The sequence below is a fragment of the Protopterus annectens genome, chromosome 16.part0 (genome assembly GCF_019279795.1).
Source record: "Protopterus annectens isolate FY-2018-M chromosome 16.part0, PAN1.0, whole genome shotgun sequence".
Classification (NCBI taxonomy): domain Eukaryota; kingdom Metazoa; phylum Chordata; order Ceratodontiformes; family Protopteridae; genus Protopterus; species Protopterus annectens.
In genome coordinates, this window is record NC_056750.1 from 614,860,501 (window position 1) to 614,879,679 (window position 19,179).

At 40.8% G+C, this 19,179-nt stretch overlaps 1 protein-coding gene across 1 annotated transcript in view; it reads left to right on the forward strand.

The window, feature by feature from the left end:
• NOTCH1 (notch receptor 1) overlaps positions 1-19,179 on the forward strand; it is a 189,890-nt gene that overhangs the window by 17,922 nt on the left and 152,789 nt on the right. Inside the window, exon 2 of the mRNA XM_044058426.1 lies at positions 6,938-7,019. Coding sequence (XP_043914361.1) covers positions 6,938-7,019 — 82 coding nt within the window. The remainder of the gene's footprint in view (positions 1-6,937; positions 7,020-19,179) is intronic.

Below are 19,179 nucleotides of genomic sequence, written 5' to 3' on the forward strand. Positions count from 1 at the left end.
TGAAGCAGTTACAGTAATTATAATCCTGTAGTCTGCCTCAGAGTATCAGTGTACAAAAACAGATTTTTGGAGTTTTGGATGGAGCTTTGCAAAATGTTGTGCTTAAATTTGCCCAAGTGCTCTTCCCTCATATTAACCTGACAACCTAAATTCCACATACAAAAAAAAAATATATAAATATTACTTCCTTTTTGACAGTACCTGATTTCTGAAGCTCGACAGTACCTGATTTCTGAAGCTCTACCCATCATTTTTGGTTATCTGAGAAATCTTTTCCTGTTGGCATATATGATTTTTTTTCTATATGATATTTTTCCCCACAGTTGGGCATGGCCGATTTGTTGCCATAACCATGAATTTCAGCAGGGATCGTGGAGACAGCTGCACAGTTGTTGGCTGTCGTTTAGTGTACAATAAGGGTGATTTATGTCTTCTCCAGTATCGTGACAATAAGGGTGTTTTGTAGTAGTCTAGCTCCTCCACTCGACTGTGTGTGTGTGTGTGTGTGTGTGTGTGTGTGTGTGTGTGTGTATGTATGTATGTTCTGAGTACCTGTAAGGGCCCAGAATGCCTTCTCCTGTACAAGTGTACACTTCTTCATCTCCAAATGGAAGGCTACCAGCGTGTGGTGGCTTGATGACCCTAATGCTCCCCCCATGCCATGTCTTTGCATCTCAGTCCCTCATCCAAAGGATTATGATATTGAACAGTTGGCTGTTTCCACCCTTACTCTCCTGCCAACTGCGGGAGGCGCATGTGAGTCTAATTGAACTCTGGTCAGTTAGGCCATAGTCAGGGCTTTATCCCTCTGCAGCACAAGAAATGGTTTTCCTTTCGGTATTTTCCCAGCATGTGTTGTATCATATGGTGCTGTTTGGTTGAGGACATTTAGTGGTGCATTGCTTAGTCTAAGATATTTTACAACCTTAAAAAGCAAAAACAAAGTAAAATGAGTAACTGACTGATTTTAGCAACAGGGCCGTGGAAGGTAATGAAACTGTGTGGAATTCCTGCTTATTCGTTTAGCTTTATGCTGGGTTGACCAGTTAAATATCTCAGCACAGGCTCAGAACTGCAGTTTGAGTTTAGACTGGTTATTCAAGCCTTATGCTTCAGGAATACATTAGGACACATAGAAAATGTTTGATCTTCAAAGTTAAAGGTAGTCTTAGGTTCATAGGTTCATACTAGGCTATCTGCCCTAGGGCATTTATAAGCGTAGCCAGAGTGTGTTTGGCTTTCGCCACCCATTTTAAATGAATTTTGCTGTGCCCTTTTTCGTGGTTAGTATACTGTGCCTCTGTCTAACAGTGACACAGAAGTGATACCCGGGGTAAACCTACGATCTCCCATCCACTCATCAAGATTCCTCTTGAAGAGAGTCAATGAGGGACTCTGCCTAACCTGGACTGGGTTTTTATTCCAGAGTGAAGGGAGCCTCTGGGTTATGAATCTGTCCCTCCAGCATGTCCTATTTATTTCAGTGCTGAGGTTCAAGTCTCTCGAGCGTGTAGCTCGATGGAATTTGGATTTTCTGAGGTGCAGCATGTCCATTAATTACAGGTCGGACATGGCTTTATACGTCAGGCCCAGATCGCCTCTGAGCAGGCGGTATGCCACTGAGTAGAGCTGGAGTTTCTTTAACCGGGCAGCATATGGCATCTGTTTGAGCCCTTTGATCCTCTTGGTGAGGTACTTTTGAGGTCTTTTCAGTTGCTGCAGGTGTCTGGTAAGGTACATCCCAAAAGGGGCATTGCACTCAATTATGGGCCTGATGAGGGATGAGTAAAGAGGCACGATGACCTCCTCTGATCTAGATGTGAATCCCTTCATGATTAGGTGGGCTATATAAAATGTTTTTCTAACCACTTTGGCCACGTGGTTGTCAAATGAGAGATTGCTATCAACTTGGGTCCCCATGTCCTTAATTACTTCTTCTGTACTTAATGGATTACCACCTTTGTGGTAATTTGTGGGCACTTTGTTTTTGCCAAAGGGGATGACTATACACTTTTTGGCGTTTAGCTTGAGGCCATGGCTCTGGCACCAGTTGTCTGTTTCTATGAGGCCCTTTTGGAGGATGCTTGTGTTGGCTGGAGAGTCGATTATGGCGCCCAGTTTGCAGTCATCTGTGAACTTGGTCAGCCACAGTCCTTCCATGTTGGCCTGTACCTCCGAGAAATATATACCGAACAAGAGAGGTCCCAGGACTGAGCCTTATGGGACGCCACTTGTAACTGGTTTGAAGTCTGACATGGCTCCAGCAATTCTAACCATGTGGGTTCTGTCCTTGAGCCAGTTTGCAACCTATCTAGTGACATAGGGGTTTATATTTAAGCTGGTGAGCTTATCTATAATGCCCGAGTGGGGTATTGTATCGAAGGCTTTTGCGAGGTCCAGGTAGGCTGTGTGGACCACCTTCCCTTCGTCAATGGCCTTGGTGACTGTTTCAAAGAAATCGGCCAGGTTTAAGAGGCAGGATCTGCCCTTAACAAAGCCAAACTGGGTAGGATCCAGTGTCTCTAGGTCCCCAGTATCTTTATTTATGAGGTCCATGATGATCCTTTCCATAGCTTTGCAGACCAAGCTAGTCAGGCTTATGGGGCGATCCGTTGAGGCACCACCTTTGTGGAGAGGGACCACTGTTGCTGTACGCTACTCTTTGGGTACATATCCTGTAGTAAGGCTGGGATTGAACAGTAGTTTTATGTTTGGGTTTAGCTCTTCTTGGAGTTCATGTAGGACGCAGCCCGGGACACCGTCTGGTCCCATTGATGCTGTGTTTTTTGTTTTGGAGAGGGCGGCTCTTACCTGAGCATCTGAGATGTCAGGGGGGCAGCACTCTGGTGGGATAGATATTTGCCCTTTTGGTGGGGGGGGGGGGGCTTGCGCTGAACCTGTCAGCTAGGATGTTGGCAATGTCTGTGGGTTCGGTGCATTTTTTGTCATTTTGGACTAATTCTGAGCATATCTGGGAATTCCCACCCAGGTTCCTAACATAACTAAAGAAAGCCTTGTGATTATCCTTAGTGTCCTGTGCAATTTTTCTCTCGAAGCTGGCCTTAGACAATTTTACGAGTGCCCATAGATTTTTGCTAATACTGATCAGAAATGCCTTCCCTTTTTTGGATTTTGCTCTATCATGTAGTAGCTTCCTCATTCTATTGTATAGTTTGTTTATGGCTGGGGTCCACCAGACAGGACGTCTGCCTTTGGAGGATTGGGTCTTGGTTTTATTTGGGATTGCATGATCCATGCATTCCTGAGGGTGTTCATAGAATGCATTTATAAAGGATTCTGCAGTCTGGGCCGTATTTTCCACAGGCCCGGGAGCTTTGAAGGATTCCACCTCAGTTTTGAGGAGTGTGAAATTTGCTTTAAAGAAGTTTTTCACTGTGGTTTTCTGGGCAGGGGGTGGGGTCGGGATGTGAATATCCAGTGAGATTAGTTTATGGTCTGGTCTTACCAGTGAATGATACACTTCTGGTCTGGAGCATAGAGTCCCCATGTTGGTGATGATCAGGTCCAGTATGTTTTCCCCTCTTGTGGGAGTGGTAACAAGTTGTTCCATAGCATTTGAGTTTATAAATTCTAGGAACCTTTGGGCTAGGGTGTTGGAGCTAGAGTAATGCTCCCAGTCTATGTTTGGGTATTTGAAGTCGCCCAATATAATGGTGTTTGGAGAGACCTTCATATTTTCCAGTGTTCTCAGGAAGGCCGAGTGGGGTTCCTGGGTTTGGGAGGGTGGTCTGTAGCAGGCTATAAACTGGGAGGCAGTTTTACCCACTGTTAGTTGCACATGGATAGTCTCTGATGCTTCGTGCTGTGTCACCAACCTGGAGGTGTGGGTATCTTTGACGAATATTGATACTCCCCCTCCTTTTGTGGTTCGTTCCAAGTTTTGGGGCCAAAAAGCATGGTATGAGGTATAACCTGGTAGTGCTGGGGTGCTCTCGGGAGCCTTGAACCAGGTTTCTGTTACTGCACAGATATCAATGTTCTCCATGCTAAGGAGAGTTTCGAGTGCGTGCGTCTTCCGGTTTAGACTTCTGGCGTTGAGTAGCATTACTCTTAGTTTCGTATCTCTTGTGATACCTATGGAGGTGGGTTTGTCTTTTGAGCCTTGCCTAAAAAAGGCGCTATGGGGGTAGCAAGAGCCTTTGCCAGTATCCGAAAGCCCAGGGGTGACCAGTGCAAGCCGTCCCTAATGAAGCATCGTGGCTTGTCGAGCATGTCATCCCAGGCTGACAGGCATTGGATCCCCTTTGAATGACACCAATACTTAAGCCAATTGTTGAAATTGATCATCTTGTCTTCATTTTGTGGCTTAGAGTCTAAACTTGACACTTGTATGAGACGAGAGAGAGAGGCTAAAATAAAAAATTAGCTTTCTTGATACAATCCTGTGGAACACATGGTGCCTTATGTGAAAAAAAGCCTTGGCTGTGCAATAAAATAATGTCAGGTTAAGAGTTGACGTGTGTCCATTTTGAAGTAAACATCCTTACTGCCGAATGACCTCATAAGGTGGACATAGTAAGTCATTATTTTTTGATGAAGGTCCGTCTTTGCAGGCAGTGCGTCAGAACGCAAAAGCCTGATGCCTTGCCCTCTAATGCTATAGCTTATTTTCATTCAGTTAGAATGTCAGTACTCTGTTATTACTTACTTTCAGAGTCTGTGTTGGGGTATTAGACTTTGTTTAAGGGCTCATTATGTTAACAACACTGGCTCATTCTGCAGCTGAAAAACAATTTTGAAATATATATATTTTTTTGTAAGCTAGAAGGAATCTTTCAACTCAGGAGTCTGTACACATACGCTGTTTTTGTCTGATACCAGTTTTCTTGAAATCTCACTCTTCCAGCATTTGCTGCTGTAAGCCAAATCAGAAAAACATTTTGTTTTGCGTTAGTAAAAGCACGGTGAAGCCATAGACTTAATTTTCTCTGATTAATATCTGGGAATTGAAGTGTTACTTCCTGTAAAATTTATCACTGACATTTGTTATGTAACTTTGAGCTGGAAGGAGGCTTGTCAATGGCCAAGATCTGAAGTAGGGACTGCTTGGGGCCTAAACTGAAATGAAATATCCAGAAATGCTTTTTTCTTGCCCTTTTTATATCCAAAAGATATGTGGAGACTGCCGTTGGAAGAAGTATGCCTTTTTTTACTCTAATTATTTGTCATATGAAAAATAGCTGTCCAATGTTTTTCTTGTCAAGAGGCAACAAATAAGTATATGTATAACCAGGGTTTGTACCAGAGTGCTTGAAATTAAATTTGCATTCTCTTAACTTAGCCTGCTCTTAGCAGAGGTGCCTTCCTGTGTAAGAGTGTGTTACCGTATCTCTTGTTTCTGTTATTCAGTCATAGTGGCAAGATACTCTGTTTTGATATTTTCATCCCATTGAAAGGCTTAAGTCCATTCTTTGTTCAGGCTTTATGACCCGTGAACTCATGCATTGTAAAACGTATCCTACTTCAGTCACAGGACCCTGGCTGGCAGCTATGGTGCAGCCTGAGGCCACCCTGGTCTTAATATGCTGGGAAGGCCTTTTGAAAAGCAGTTTAACAGGTTATTGATGTAGAGGCCATGTGAGGAAAGACCTACAGTGGGGGTGTCACCACAGCACCTCAGTATGTAGGTTAGTCTTTGAACCAACTGTTTACATGTACTTCATTGTGCCCCGTCTGGAAGCCTCCTTTAAAAGGAATTTGTACTTTATCATGGCATAACTGTAAATACAATCTTGTTTCTTTGATTCTGGGCTGCTTTGCCATTTCACTTCCCATTGATGTGGAGGGGATCTTTTCCAGACTCTTCTCTGCTTTTCCAGAAGTCTTTTTTGTGTTTTTTATTTGTTCGCTTTTAATGAGCATAGTTGGGGGAATGGGTGAAATTGATGTCTGTTACGCATGGTCCTCTGCTATTGATTTCCTGACTGACTGACTAGTTATTGTTATCTCTGTAAGTGAGCTGATCTAAAGACCATTTTTATCCAATGACCCCAGCCACATGGCAGAGACAATACATGGCAAGTTAAAATAAAGCAATTCCTTCCGAGTACAACAGATGAATTCTCAACTATTGCTGTTAAAACTACAGCATCAGTATTAAACATAATACGAGTAATGATCGATTGCGGTAGTAAAGTACCAGTACTCAGTGAATATTACAAAGCATATAAAAGTAAAACGGCACAGAAATGACTGTAGTGAGAAAGTTTAGTTTTAGTATGTTGTGCATTGCTAGCTGCATTACATATTATTTTACTAGTTTGCTTCTGATGTGTGTAATAGTGGTTTATTACAGCTATTGCTCTTACGGTAGAGAAGTAAACTCTACATAGAATTTGTATGTACAGTTTGACTTTGAAGTATTGCAGTAGTCATTAGATTTGCACAGAGAGAGCATGACAGAAGTTATAGGAATGTAAGTTTGCCAGCAGTAAATCTACATTCACATATATAACGGTGTCAGTATGAGTAAACAGAAGGGCTTTCTGTGATATACAGCCTGGAGCATGCCGCTAATACATTTCTGTCTGTTTCATCCTTGTATAGAATTCATCCTTGTATAGAATTTAAATAAGGCTAGGCTTCATGGACTAAGTGTTTTAAATGCTGTGTGTGTAAGCACTGTTTTTTTTTTTTTTAAGTAGAAATGTTATATTATTTGTTGATATTGTATACCTGTTAAATGTCTGTGTCTCTGCGTTATTTTTCTAGGGAACTTTAAAGCAATTTGGCTGTAAGATGCCTCCTCACATTTGCATGTAGTACAAGGAAATGCTTATTTGTTAACAGTAGGCTGTCTTCAGTGTTGAGGCTACTGGGTCTGTATTCAGGTGTACTAGGTGAAGTGAAAGGAAGTAAAGAAACGCAGTGAAAATAGATCTGTTCGATATTTTATGTAATTATTTATTCTCCCTAGGGTTGCGGTGTTTTCAGTCTGCTGAATTTTGCCTGAATGGTGGAAGATGTCAAGCTGTAACCGAGAGAAGTACGAAATGTGTGTAAGTACCACTTGCTAGATATTTATGTAATATATAGCTGATGTTTGTATTGGCAATCCAACAGGTGGCACATATCCTCATAAAAGTAAAAACTGATGACTTCACCTAAGTGACCTGTAATAAATACATGAAGCTCATTGTTGTTTGTGTAAGAAAGTCCCCTTCTTTTCCAGCTGTATTGTACTTTTATGTCTCTCATTTCACACCTGTTGTGGACTTACTGAGTATGGGTATTCTTAATGCCTAGTTTTCATTCTGTAAAGCATTGGAAGTGGTGTCTTTACGTATTGCAGGTAACCTAGAGCCATTAATTGGAGTAAATGTTTTCATAAGGGAATTTTACACCTTAAAAAGTAAATATATATGTTCTCTTCTGCTTGATTTTAAATGCTTAAGAATTAAGTTGACCTAAAATATTTTTCTGTTTGTAGTTCTGTACTATAACTACATGAGTGTTTAAGTTCTGCTGATAAAGGTTAACTTCTCACATCTTTATGAGGATACTTTCGTATTCCTATACCCAGGCGCCTACAGAAATTTCAGAAAATTAATCAGGCACATGAGTACTTTACTGGACAAAAGCTAGCGTCTCTTTCTGAGCTGCTAATGGATGCAAGCCACTTTGTCATGTATTTATATTGGGTGGGGGGTGGAAGGGGATTCAGGCGCTTGATGCTCTAAATCTTGTTTTCTCTATTTTGTTGAGCGACAGCTGGAGTTTGGTCGAATCTTCACAGCTATTGTTAAGGCAGGCAGATTAATGCTGTGTGACTAATCATTGTATGCCTTCCCAGAATGCACAACTCCTGCTTTTTCTATAGCTATTCCTTTTTTGTCCTGAAAAATATGTCCACTGATTTACAGTGGTAGTGCAGATGGTAGTGGAGTCTGTTTTTTGTGCACACACATATATGCTTTCATTTTTCTGAAAGTATTATTGTCATTATTTTAATCAAGTAAAGATGAACAACAGGTAGCTGAAGTTGAAATTTGGCATCACATGGCATTCTCTAAATAAACAGCCCTGTGTAATATCCAGTTTTTGGCATTTTACTTATAAAACCTCTTTTGTTCTACCTTCATTTGCCAGTTGCAGAGTACCTCTCAAGAAAGAAGCACTTGCATTTTTTTCGTAATCCTTCCATGCTGTGGCCTGCAGTATGTTTCATTCTTCTCATGGTTGGTTTCTAGAAAAAAAATTGAGCAGCAGGAGAGAAGCAGTGATTGTGGTTATCATCCTGAAGGACTATTTTTATTCCCATACTCTTTGGCGTTCTCGTGGGAGAAACTGCAACATACATCTGGGACCGACGTAATATGAGTTTGTATGTAGGCTCTTCCAGGCTGGATATCACATATCAATGACTGCATATCTAAATAGAGAAGGAGTCCAGAATTTTTTTTCTTGGGGGGGGGGGTCACTGCCAATTTTTAAAACTTTACTGGGTTTTACTATTGCCAACAGAATATCAAAGGCTCATACGTGTAACTATCCAACCATCCTTCTGCCTTTCTCAGGATATGGCTTTTAAGTTTTCCTTATCTGGATGATGGGCTGTTAGCGGCCATCTTGTGAGTTGGTCTGGCACAGTAGTGACATTCTTTGATGCAAATCTTCCACTCTTTGGCGATCACTATGAACCTTGAAACCTCGGCATACTTCCTTGCAACTATTCACATTCATCTAGTGTTGGAGCTTTTACCAGTCTTAAATGCATTCTGGGCTTGCTAGTTACTGCACATTTTCAGTTATCAAATAGAGCAACAACTGAAAATTGCCTAAGACTACCGAATGTAATTTTGGTTGCTATAAAATGGAGTCTGCTGTGTGATACCAAATGAGTGTTCCACTGGATTTTGAGAGTACAGTAGGTGCAAAAGTTCAAACCCTTATAGTCTGCATTCATTAGCAATGTCAGTTGCAAAACAGGTAACATATTTGCTTTATGTGCAGAAAGCTGTGGGCTATATTTCCACAGCAGGTAGATTGATTGCAGACACTGCAGTGCAGCATAAGGGGGTGCTGTACTCCTGACTGTTTTGTCCTTTGGATGAGATGTCAAACTGAGGTCTTATTTGTTTGAGTTAGTGGTAGCTCAAGTGAATGTAAAGATCCTACAGCACCTTTTGAAGAGTATAAGTTCCCAGTGCCTGATCAAGGGTGTACAGTGTGTTACATTTGCTTATAAGTCCAAGTAAACAGTCACAAAATCTGATGGACACCACCAGTTTATTACGCACAAACACCTCAAGTTAGCACTTTCGTCTCCTCTATTTAAAAAGAGACTTCTTCAGCTAGAGGTTACATACTGAAAAATCATTTTAAAAGATACAAATGTCACATGACAAGACTAACAAAGTCACATGACATTACATTGAACCATCTTCTTCTTCTTTCAGCTGCTCCCATTAGGTTGCCACAGCAGATCAACTGTTTCCATTTAGGGGTTGCCACAGCAGATCAACTGTTTCCATTTCTTCCTGTCCTCTGCATCTTGCTCTCACACCAATCACCTGCATGTCCTCTCTCACCACATCCATAAACCTTATCTTAGGCCTTCCTCTTTTCCTGTTACGTGACAGCTTCATCCTTAGCATCTTTTTCCCAATATACTCTGCATCCCTCCTCAGCACATGTCCAAACCAACGTAATCTTTCCTCTCTGGCTTTGTCTCCAAACCTTCCAACCTGGACTGGCCCTCTAATATACTTATTCTAATCCTGTCCATCCTCGTCACACAAATTGCAAATCTTAACATCTTCAACTCTGCCACGTCAAGCTCTGACTCCTGCCTTTTTGTCAATGCCACTGTCTCCAACCCATATAACATAGCTGGTCTCACCACCCTCTTGTAGACCTTCCCTTTCACTCTTACTGGTACTCGTCTGTCACAAATCACTCCTGACAGTCTTCTCCACCCACTCCATCCTGCCTGTACACTCTCCTTCACCTCTCTTCCACACTCACCATTACTCTGAACTGTTGATCCCAAGTACTTAAACTCATCCACCTTTGCCACCTCTACTCCCTGCATCCTCACCATTCCTCTGTCCTCCCTCTCATTCACACCCATATATTCTGTCTTAGTCCTGCTGACCTTCATTCCTCTTCTCTCTAGAGCATATCTCCACCTCTCCAGGGTCTCCTCCACCTGTTCCCTACTCTCACTACAGATCACAATGTCATCTGCAAACATCATAGTCCATGGGGACTCCTGTCTGATCTCGATCTGTCAACCTGTCCATCATCATTCATTGAAGCTCAAGTCCATGAATCCATCCCTTAACTCCATCACTTACCCACTGATCCTTTCAACCTGTAACTCTGCGACTCATCGAGTCCAAAGTTTTGTGTTAACTTTAATTAGATATCATATTCCTATACCCAGGCGCCTACAGAAATTTCAGAAAATTAATCAGGCACATGAGTACTTTACTGGACAAAAGCTAGCGTCTCTTTCTGAGCTGCTAATGGATGCAAGCCACTTTGTCATGTATTTACATTGGGTGGGCGGCGGAAGGGGATTCAGGCGCTTGATGCTCTAAATCTTGTTTTCTCTATTTTGTTGAGCGACAGCTGGAGTTTGGTCGAATCTTCACAGCTATTGTTAAGGCAGGCAGATTAATGCTGTGTGACTAATCATTGTATGCCTTCCCAGAATGCACAACTCCTGCTTTTTCTATAGCTATTCCTTTTTTGTCCTGAAAAATATGTCCACTGATTTACAGTGGTAGTGCAGATGGTAGTGGAGTCTGTTTTTTGTGCACACACATATATGCTTTCATTTTTTTCTGAAAGTATTATTGTCATTATTTTAATCAAGTAAAGATGAACAACAGGTAGCTGAAGTTGAAATTTGGCATCACATGGCATTCTCTAAATAAACAGCCCTGTGTAATATCCAGTTTTTGGCATTTTACTTATAAAACCTCTTTTGTTCTACCTTCATTTGCCAGTTGCAGAGTACCTCTCAAGAAAGAAGCACTTGCATTTTTTTCGTAATCCTTCCATGCTGTGGCCTGCAGTATGTTTCATTCTTCTCATGGTTGGTTTCTAGAAAAAAAATTGAGCAGCAGGAGAGAAGCAGTGATTGTGGTTATCATCCTGAAGGACTATTTTTATTCCCATACTCTTTGGCGTTCTCGTGGGAGAAACTGCAACATACATCTGGGACCGACGTAATATGAGTTTGTATGTAGGCTCTTCCAGGCTGGATATCACATATCAATGACTGCATATCTAAATAGAGAAGGAGTCCAGAATTTTTTTTCTTGGGGGGGGGGGGGGTCACTGCCAATTTTTAAAACTTTACTGGGTTTTACTATTGCCAACAGAATATCAAAGGCTCATACGTGTAACTATCCAACCATCCTTCTGCCTTTCTCAGGATATGGCTTTTAAGTTTTCCTTATCTGGATGATGGGCTGTTAGCGGCCATCTTGTGAGTTGGTCTGGCACAGTAGTGACATTCTTTGATGCAAATCTTCCACTCTTTGGCGATCACTATGAACCTTGAAACCTCGGCATACTTCCTTGCAACTATTCACATTCATCTAGTGTTGGAGCTTTTTACCAGTCTTAAATGCATTCTGGGCTTGCTAGTTACTGCACATTTTCAGTTATCAAATAGAGCAACAACTGAAAATTGCCTAAGACTACCGAATGTAATTTTGGTTGCTATAAAATGGAGTCTGCTGTGTGATACCAAATGAGTGTTCCACTGGATTTTGAGAGTACAGTAGGTGCAAAAGTTCAAACCCTTATAGTCTGCATTCATTAGCAATGTCAGTTGCAAAACAGGTAGCATATTTGCTTTATGTGCAGAAAGCTGTGGGCTATATTTCCACAGCAGGTAGATTGATTGCAGACACTGCAGTGCAGCATAAGGGGGTGCTGTACTCCTGACTGTTTTGTCCTTTGGATGAGATGTCAAACTGAGGTCTTATTTGTTTGAGTTAGTGGTAGCTCAAGTGAATGTAAAAGATCCTACAGCACCTTTTGAAGAGAGTATAAGTTCCCCAGTGCCTGATCAAGGGTGTACAGTGTGTTACATTTGCTTATAAGTCCAAGTAAACAGTCACAAAATCTGATGGACACCACCAGTTTATTACGCACAAACACCTCAAGTTAGCACTTTCGTCTCCTCTATTTAAAAAGAGACTTCTTCAGACTGAGGTTACATACTGAAAAATCATTTTTAAAAGATACAAATGTCACATGACAAGACTAACAAAGTCACATGACATTACATTGAACCATCTTCTTCTTCTTTCAGCTGCTCCCATTAGGGGTTGCCACAGCAGATCAACTGTTTCCATTTAGGGGTTGCCACAGCAGATCAACTGTTTCCATTTCTTCCTGTCCTCTGCATCTTGCTCTCACACCAATCACCTGCATGTCCTCTCTCACCACATCCATAAACCTTATCTTAGGCCTTCCTCTTTTCCTGTTACGTGACAGCTTCATCCTTAGCATCTTTTTCCCAATATACTCTGCATCCCTCCTCAGCACATGTCCAAACCAACGTAATCTTTCCTCTCTGGCTTTGTCTCCAAACCTTCCAACCTGGACTGGCCCTCTAATATACTTATTCCTAATCCTGTCCATCCTCGTCACACAAATTGCAAATCTTAACATCTTCAACTCTGCCACGTCAAGCTCTGACTCCTGCCTTTTTGTCAATGCCACTGTCTCCAACCCATATAACATAGCTGGTCTCACCACCCTCTTGTAGACCTTCCCTTTCACTCTTACTGGTACTCGTCTGTCACAAATCACTCCTGACAGTCTTCTCCACCCACTCCATCCTGCCTGTACACTCTCCTTCACCTCTCTTCCACACTCACCATTACTCTGAACTGTTGATCCCAAGTACTTAAACTCATCCACCTTTGCCACCTCTACTCCCTGCATCCTCACCATTCCTCTGTCCTCCCTCTCATTCACACCCATATATTCTGTCTTAGTCCTGCTGACCTTCATTCCTCTTCTCTCTAGAGCATATCTCCACCTCTCCAGGGTCTCCTCCACCTGTTCCCTACTCTCACTACAGATCACAATGTCATCTGCAAACATCATAGTCCATGGGGACTCCTGTCTGATCTCGTCTGTCAACCTGTCCATCACCATTACAGTTAAGAAGTGGCTCAGAGCTGATCCTTGATGTAATCCCACCTCCACCTTAAACGCATCCATCACTCCCACCGCGGACCTCACCGCTGTCACACTACCCTTGTACATATCCTGTACAACTCTTACATACTTCTCTGACACTCCCGACTTCCTCATACAATACCACAACTTCTCTCTAGGCACCCTGTCATATGCTTTCTATAAATCCACAAAGACACAATGCAACTCCTTCTGACCTTCTCTGTACTTCTTCATCAACACTCTCAAAGCAAACATCGCACCTGTAGTGCTCTTTCCTGGCATGAAACCATACTGCTGATCACTAATCATCACCTCCCTTCTTAACCTAGCTTCCACTACTCTTTCCCATAACTTCATGCTGTGACTGATCAGTTTAATCCCTCTGTAGTTACTACAGCTTTGCAAATCACCCTTATTCTTAAAAGTCGGTACCAAAAAACTTTTTCTCCATTCCTCAGGCATCCTCTCACTTTCCAAGATTTCATTAAACAATCTAGTTACAAACTCCACTGATATTTCACCTAAACACCTCCATGCTTCCACAGGTATGTCATCTGGACCAACAGCCTTTCCATTCTTCATCCTCTTCATAGCTATCCTTACTTCCTCCTTGCTAATCCACTGCACTTCATGATTCACTATCTGCACATCATCCAACCTTCTCTCCCTCTCATTCTCTTCATTCATCAACCCCTCAAAGTACACTTTCCATCTGCCCAACACACTCTCCTCACTTGTGAGTACGTTTCCCTCATTATCCTTTATCACCTTTATCTGCTGCACATCTTTACTAGCTCAGTCCCTCTGTGTAGCCAATCGGTGCAGGTCCTTTTCTCCCTCCTTAGTGTCCAACCTTTTATACAACTCTTCATACGCATTATCCTTAGCCTTTGCCACCTCTCTCTTTGCCATGCACTTCATCTCCTTATACTCTTGTCTACTTTCTTCATCTCTTTGACAATCCCACTTCTTCTTCGCCAACCTCTTTCTCTGTATACTCTCCTGTACTTCTTCATTCCACCACCAGGTCTCCTTGTCCTCCTTCCTCTTTCCAGATGTCACACCAAGCACCTTTCTAGCCATCTCTCTTACTAGTTCTGCTGTAGTTACCCAGCTATTTGGTAACTCTTCACTGCCACCCACTGCCTGTCTTAACTCTTCCCTGAACATCACCTCACAATTACCATTTTTCAATTTCCACCATTTGATCCTTGGTGCTGCCCTCACACTCATCCTACTCTTCTTAATCACCAATGTCATCCTACAAACCACCATCCTATGCTGCCTATCTACACTTTCTCCTGCCACCACTTTACAGTCTCCAATCTCCTTCAGACTGGCCCTTCTACATAAGATATAATCCACCTGTGTGCATCTTCCTCCACTCTTGTGTGTCACCCTATGCTCCTCCCTCTTGTTAAAATACATTTTCATCACAGCCATGTCCATCCTTATGTTTACATAATTTTTAAACTCCACAAATATAAACGTCACACTCTCTTAAAACTAAAAATATATACATGACCACAACAAGTTTCAATGCTTAAGCCCTTTTCTTCACAAGTACATGATAAAATCTTCCCTATTATTTAAACCTGGTGGAAAGCAGGCATTAAGCCTAACTTGCCAACAGTATTCCAGCCAACCCAGCTCCTCTTCTATGTTAGTAATGTGTTGGAACTACTCGACAAAGTTTCCAGAACCAAGAATATTAAGTCAGCCTTATACTTCTTTGTTTTATAATGCTTACTTAATGCATTTCTCTCATCTCCTGTTTGAACTGAGTGTTTGTGTTCATATATCCTTCTATTTAATTTTCATGTGGTTCTGCCAACATAGAAAGATTCTGAACACACTGCCAAATAAACTACTCTTTTAGCCATACAAGTAGATACCCCTGGTACTGTAATTGTATGTTTCTGTATTACTAATTCCATTAGAATCTGTGTATAAAAAATTGCACATATTAAAATTAAAGCACTTAACCATACCATACTTTTGTTTGACTGGTTTTGGCCTATTTAATTTCCCCTTGAAATTTTTTTTTATAAATTTTAGCTCTTTTTTGAATAAATCTTGGTCTAGTTCCAATTTTGTCAATAATTTCATTGTTGGCTCTAAATAATCCCCAGTTTCTACTAATGACTTTCTTAATCGCACCCACATCCACACTATTTTGTACTCCCATGGAATTCTATATTTATATGGCTATTTCACATTAACTTCCGTATATCTATCCCTCTTAACCACTTTATCATCAAAATACATGTAACTTCCATTTCTGGATAACCCCTTTTTATAACTTTGTTACAAAAAGATTCAGCTTCTTCAAAAAATCATTATCATTCTTTGTCAAATTGCTAATCCTTGTTAACTGTCCTTCAACTATGTTCAACTTGGTTTCCTTGGGGTGCATACTTGAATAATGCAGGTACGTACTGTTTTATACTTCCTTCTTGAAAACTTTAAACATTAATTTATTATTTTCTTTATAGAGTAAGATCCAGAAAATGTATCTTGTCATCATACTGATGAGTAAATTTAAGATAGGTGCATACATTACTGATGTAATTTATAAATTCTTCTAACTCATCCCTAGTTCTTCTCCAAATTAAAAAGGCATCATCAGTAAATCTCACCATTTTTATAATTTTGTCCTTAAATCTACTTCCTAAAACATGGACTGATTCCCATTCATGCATAAAGACATTGGAGTAACTAGGAGCCAAAGATGCCCCCATAGCCATGACATTTGTTTGAACATAGAATTCTTCATAAAAGGAGGGATTATAGTTCAACCCAATATCTATCCTCATTAACGGTCCTACTGTATTAGGCATTTTCATATTGCTATTAATTCCATTCTCTGCTGGCATAATCTGTTTCTTCTCTTTATGATTTAAATGCTCAGATCTCCTCAATGTACTTACTTCGCCTTCTGTTGCATTTACGTCATTCGTAGTGACATTTCCTGGAGCCTCTCTTTGAAGTTGTAAACTGTATGCTGAGGCCACTCCCCCAGCATAATCAGCTTGGTCCCTTTCAAATGTATTTATTTTCCTCTTGCTTAAAACCTTCATTTAGTTTGCTAGGGTTTTATTGGACAACACAAATTTTGCTGTTAAAGTTCTCAACTGATGTGTTGTCTTTAAGTTTGGAAACAACCACTCAGACATTTTCGGACAGTTCAAATACCTTAGCGTTATTGTGCTTAAGCAACACTTCCGTATATTGCATGCCTGCTTTTTGGTTAATCTCTAACCATTTATCAACCAGTTCTTTCGGTAAATCATTTCCTGCAGGTAATTTTAAAATTCTCAGCACCTTTGGGACTCTTAACTTTTAATCAGTTCTCAAAAATACATTATCCCTTTGCAGACATTTTAACCTGGCAAGTTCTTTTTCTAGCCTACCAAACATTTCACTAGGACTACTGTGAAGATTGGGGAGAGATGGGCGAAGGCTGCCAGCCTAGTCAAATAGAATTTGATGTATAATTCTGGCATTTGTAAATAAATGTAAAATACAGGCATGTTTCTTGAGTGTAAAAGAATACTGTGAAATGTGGAACTGCAAAATATGTGACAACATTGCACTCTACTGGCCCAGTGAAGCATGTTGTGACTCTTTCATGTTAGAATTCAGCTCCAGTGCATCTGGATGAAGGTTTCATGCCCATTATTTTAAGGCTAAAGTTTATGACCAGAATTTAGATGTGGAATGTGCTTTATTGCTCTGGTTTCTTTTTGAGTAGTTTCTGAGCAGGTGTTAAATTGCTAAATAATGTAGTTTGTGGCCTGAGAACTCCAGACTGTGTCAAAAATGATGTAATTTGGGAGGGCCTTAGAGACATGTTTGTTAGTAATGTTTAAATACTATTTCTCACAAGAGACTGGGAGCATTTTGATCTTAGATGTCTAACTCAGCACTGCCTAAGCTCACATGTAAGTTTCTAGCACTGTGATTTCTTGTAGGAATAGTTAAAGCTAGTAAAGATTAATTAGGTATTTTTCTTTGAAATCACACCTGTCCTAATGTATTATTTTAAGTTTCTGTGTGATCTCTGAACTCTTAGATATCTCTGTTGTGTAGTAGTTTTTTCTTGTGTTTTTAATTATTTATTATTAAATATTTTTAAAACCTTTTATCTGTGGCTGGTTTATGTAGAGATAAATTATGCTTTAGAGTACATTATGTATTTATAGAGGTTTACTGTCAAAGCCCTTCCAATAAGCCTAGACTGAATAGTCATATTACCATTGGATAATAATATTGCATAGTAATAATTGGACACCCTTTTAGCTGATATTATTAGCTGGGTGGTGGCAAGGATTACTACCGTATGGTAAGGGTAAAGGGACACAGCTGAAGAATCTGTGTCAGCCTTTCCCAGAAGTGTCTGTGAAGTTGTGTAAATACTTATCTCAAAGTGTGTGTGTGTGTTGTGTCAGCTACTTGGGCAGGGACACGAAGCACTGGTTAGACAGAGAGGGTACTGGATGTTTTAGCTTGCCCAGCTAGGCTGAGACCTGGACCCTATAGCTGTGCAAATGGGGAGTCTTATTGGGGACCTGGTGTGCAAGGGAGCAACCGGCCCCAGACTGACTGTGATCTCTGTGTGCACTTAAGGGAAATTGTTCTTTACTGTGTGTATTAGTTATCCTTTCCTCTCTTCTCAGAGATGACCTCCCTGGTGTTAGTGGTGAGGATTGAGGCTCCTTGATTGTTGGGCCAGGGCACGGTCATCACAACTACCATCATTTGTCACAGGCAACTGTTGCTCACCACTTTCGCCAAACGGAATCACTGGTGGAGCCAGGCATCCTTTTAGGACTTCTTCACCAGTCAACAGACTGTCTTCTATCATTTATAGCATTAGAGCTAATAGTTCCTTCATTATTAATAATGTAGGAACAAGTAGGCGTATCAGTCAACACACATCCTGCTGGCAACGCTGTGAAGCTGGTGCCGAAGTTGGTGCGCTTTTCCATTCAGAAAAAGTTGCACCTCTACAAAACTCTCCTTATAACAGCAAACAACAGAAAAACTGAATCAAATCAAAGTAAACAGTCACAAAATCTGACGGAAACCACCACTTTATTATGCACAAACACCTCAAATTAGCACTTTCGTCTCCTCTATTTAAAATGCAGAAACTTCTTCAGACTAATGTTACATACTGAAAACTCATTTGCTTATAAGTGCTTTATTAGAAAGTAGTACGTTACATCTGCTTAAGAGTTTTTGTCTAAACAGTATTTTTTTTTTTTGGTAAGTGTTTGTGTAAACAATGGCAGGCACTTCTGGTTCCTGTTTTTAAAGCCCCCTTTGATGCAGTATAATGCAATGCTTCCTAAAAAGGTTAGCACAACCGTGCGTATGTTCCCACCGAGGAGGAAAATGTTTTGGGATTCCTGTGTGGTTTCCAATATGGCTAATGACCCTAACTTATAGTAAAAATGGCAGTTCCCAGCCCAGTTGTTGTCATCCTGTTGGACAAAGCCAGGGCCTCCTTTCCGTCATGATTTTCTCATATTTATCTTCGTGCAGTCAAGCCAGACTGAGGAAGTAATCATGGTGGGGTCACTAGTTAGACAGGAAAAAAGGTACTGATTTTTACGAGTTGTCTGAAGAAAAATGCTTTATTAAGAACATTTTAACGTTGTTAAATATATTAATACTGTGTTTGGAATGATGCATTGTTAATACATGGAAACTAGAAACAAGGGAACATTTTGGCTTCAATGAAGAGTTTACTGTTATTTTCTAGATGTATAGTAGCAGAACCCAAGTATTAGCATAATTGGCAGGCACTTGCAGTATTTGTGCTGTTGAAACCTTTTGTATTAAAAATGTGGGAAGAAAGAAATTCCCAGTGTATTACATGTTGCTCCTTCATTTAATTCACTGTTAGTTGCATAACAAACTTCTTTTCAATCAAGGCAGAACTGTGAGTACACTGCTTGGTTCTGAGGTTAGACTCGTGTGTGTGTGTGTGTGTGTGTG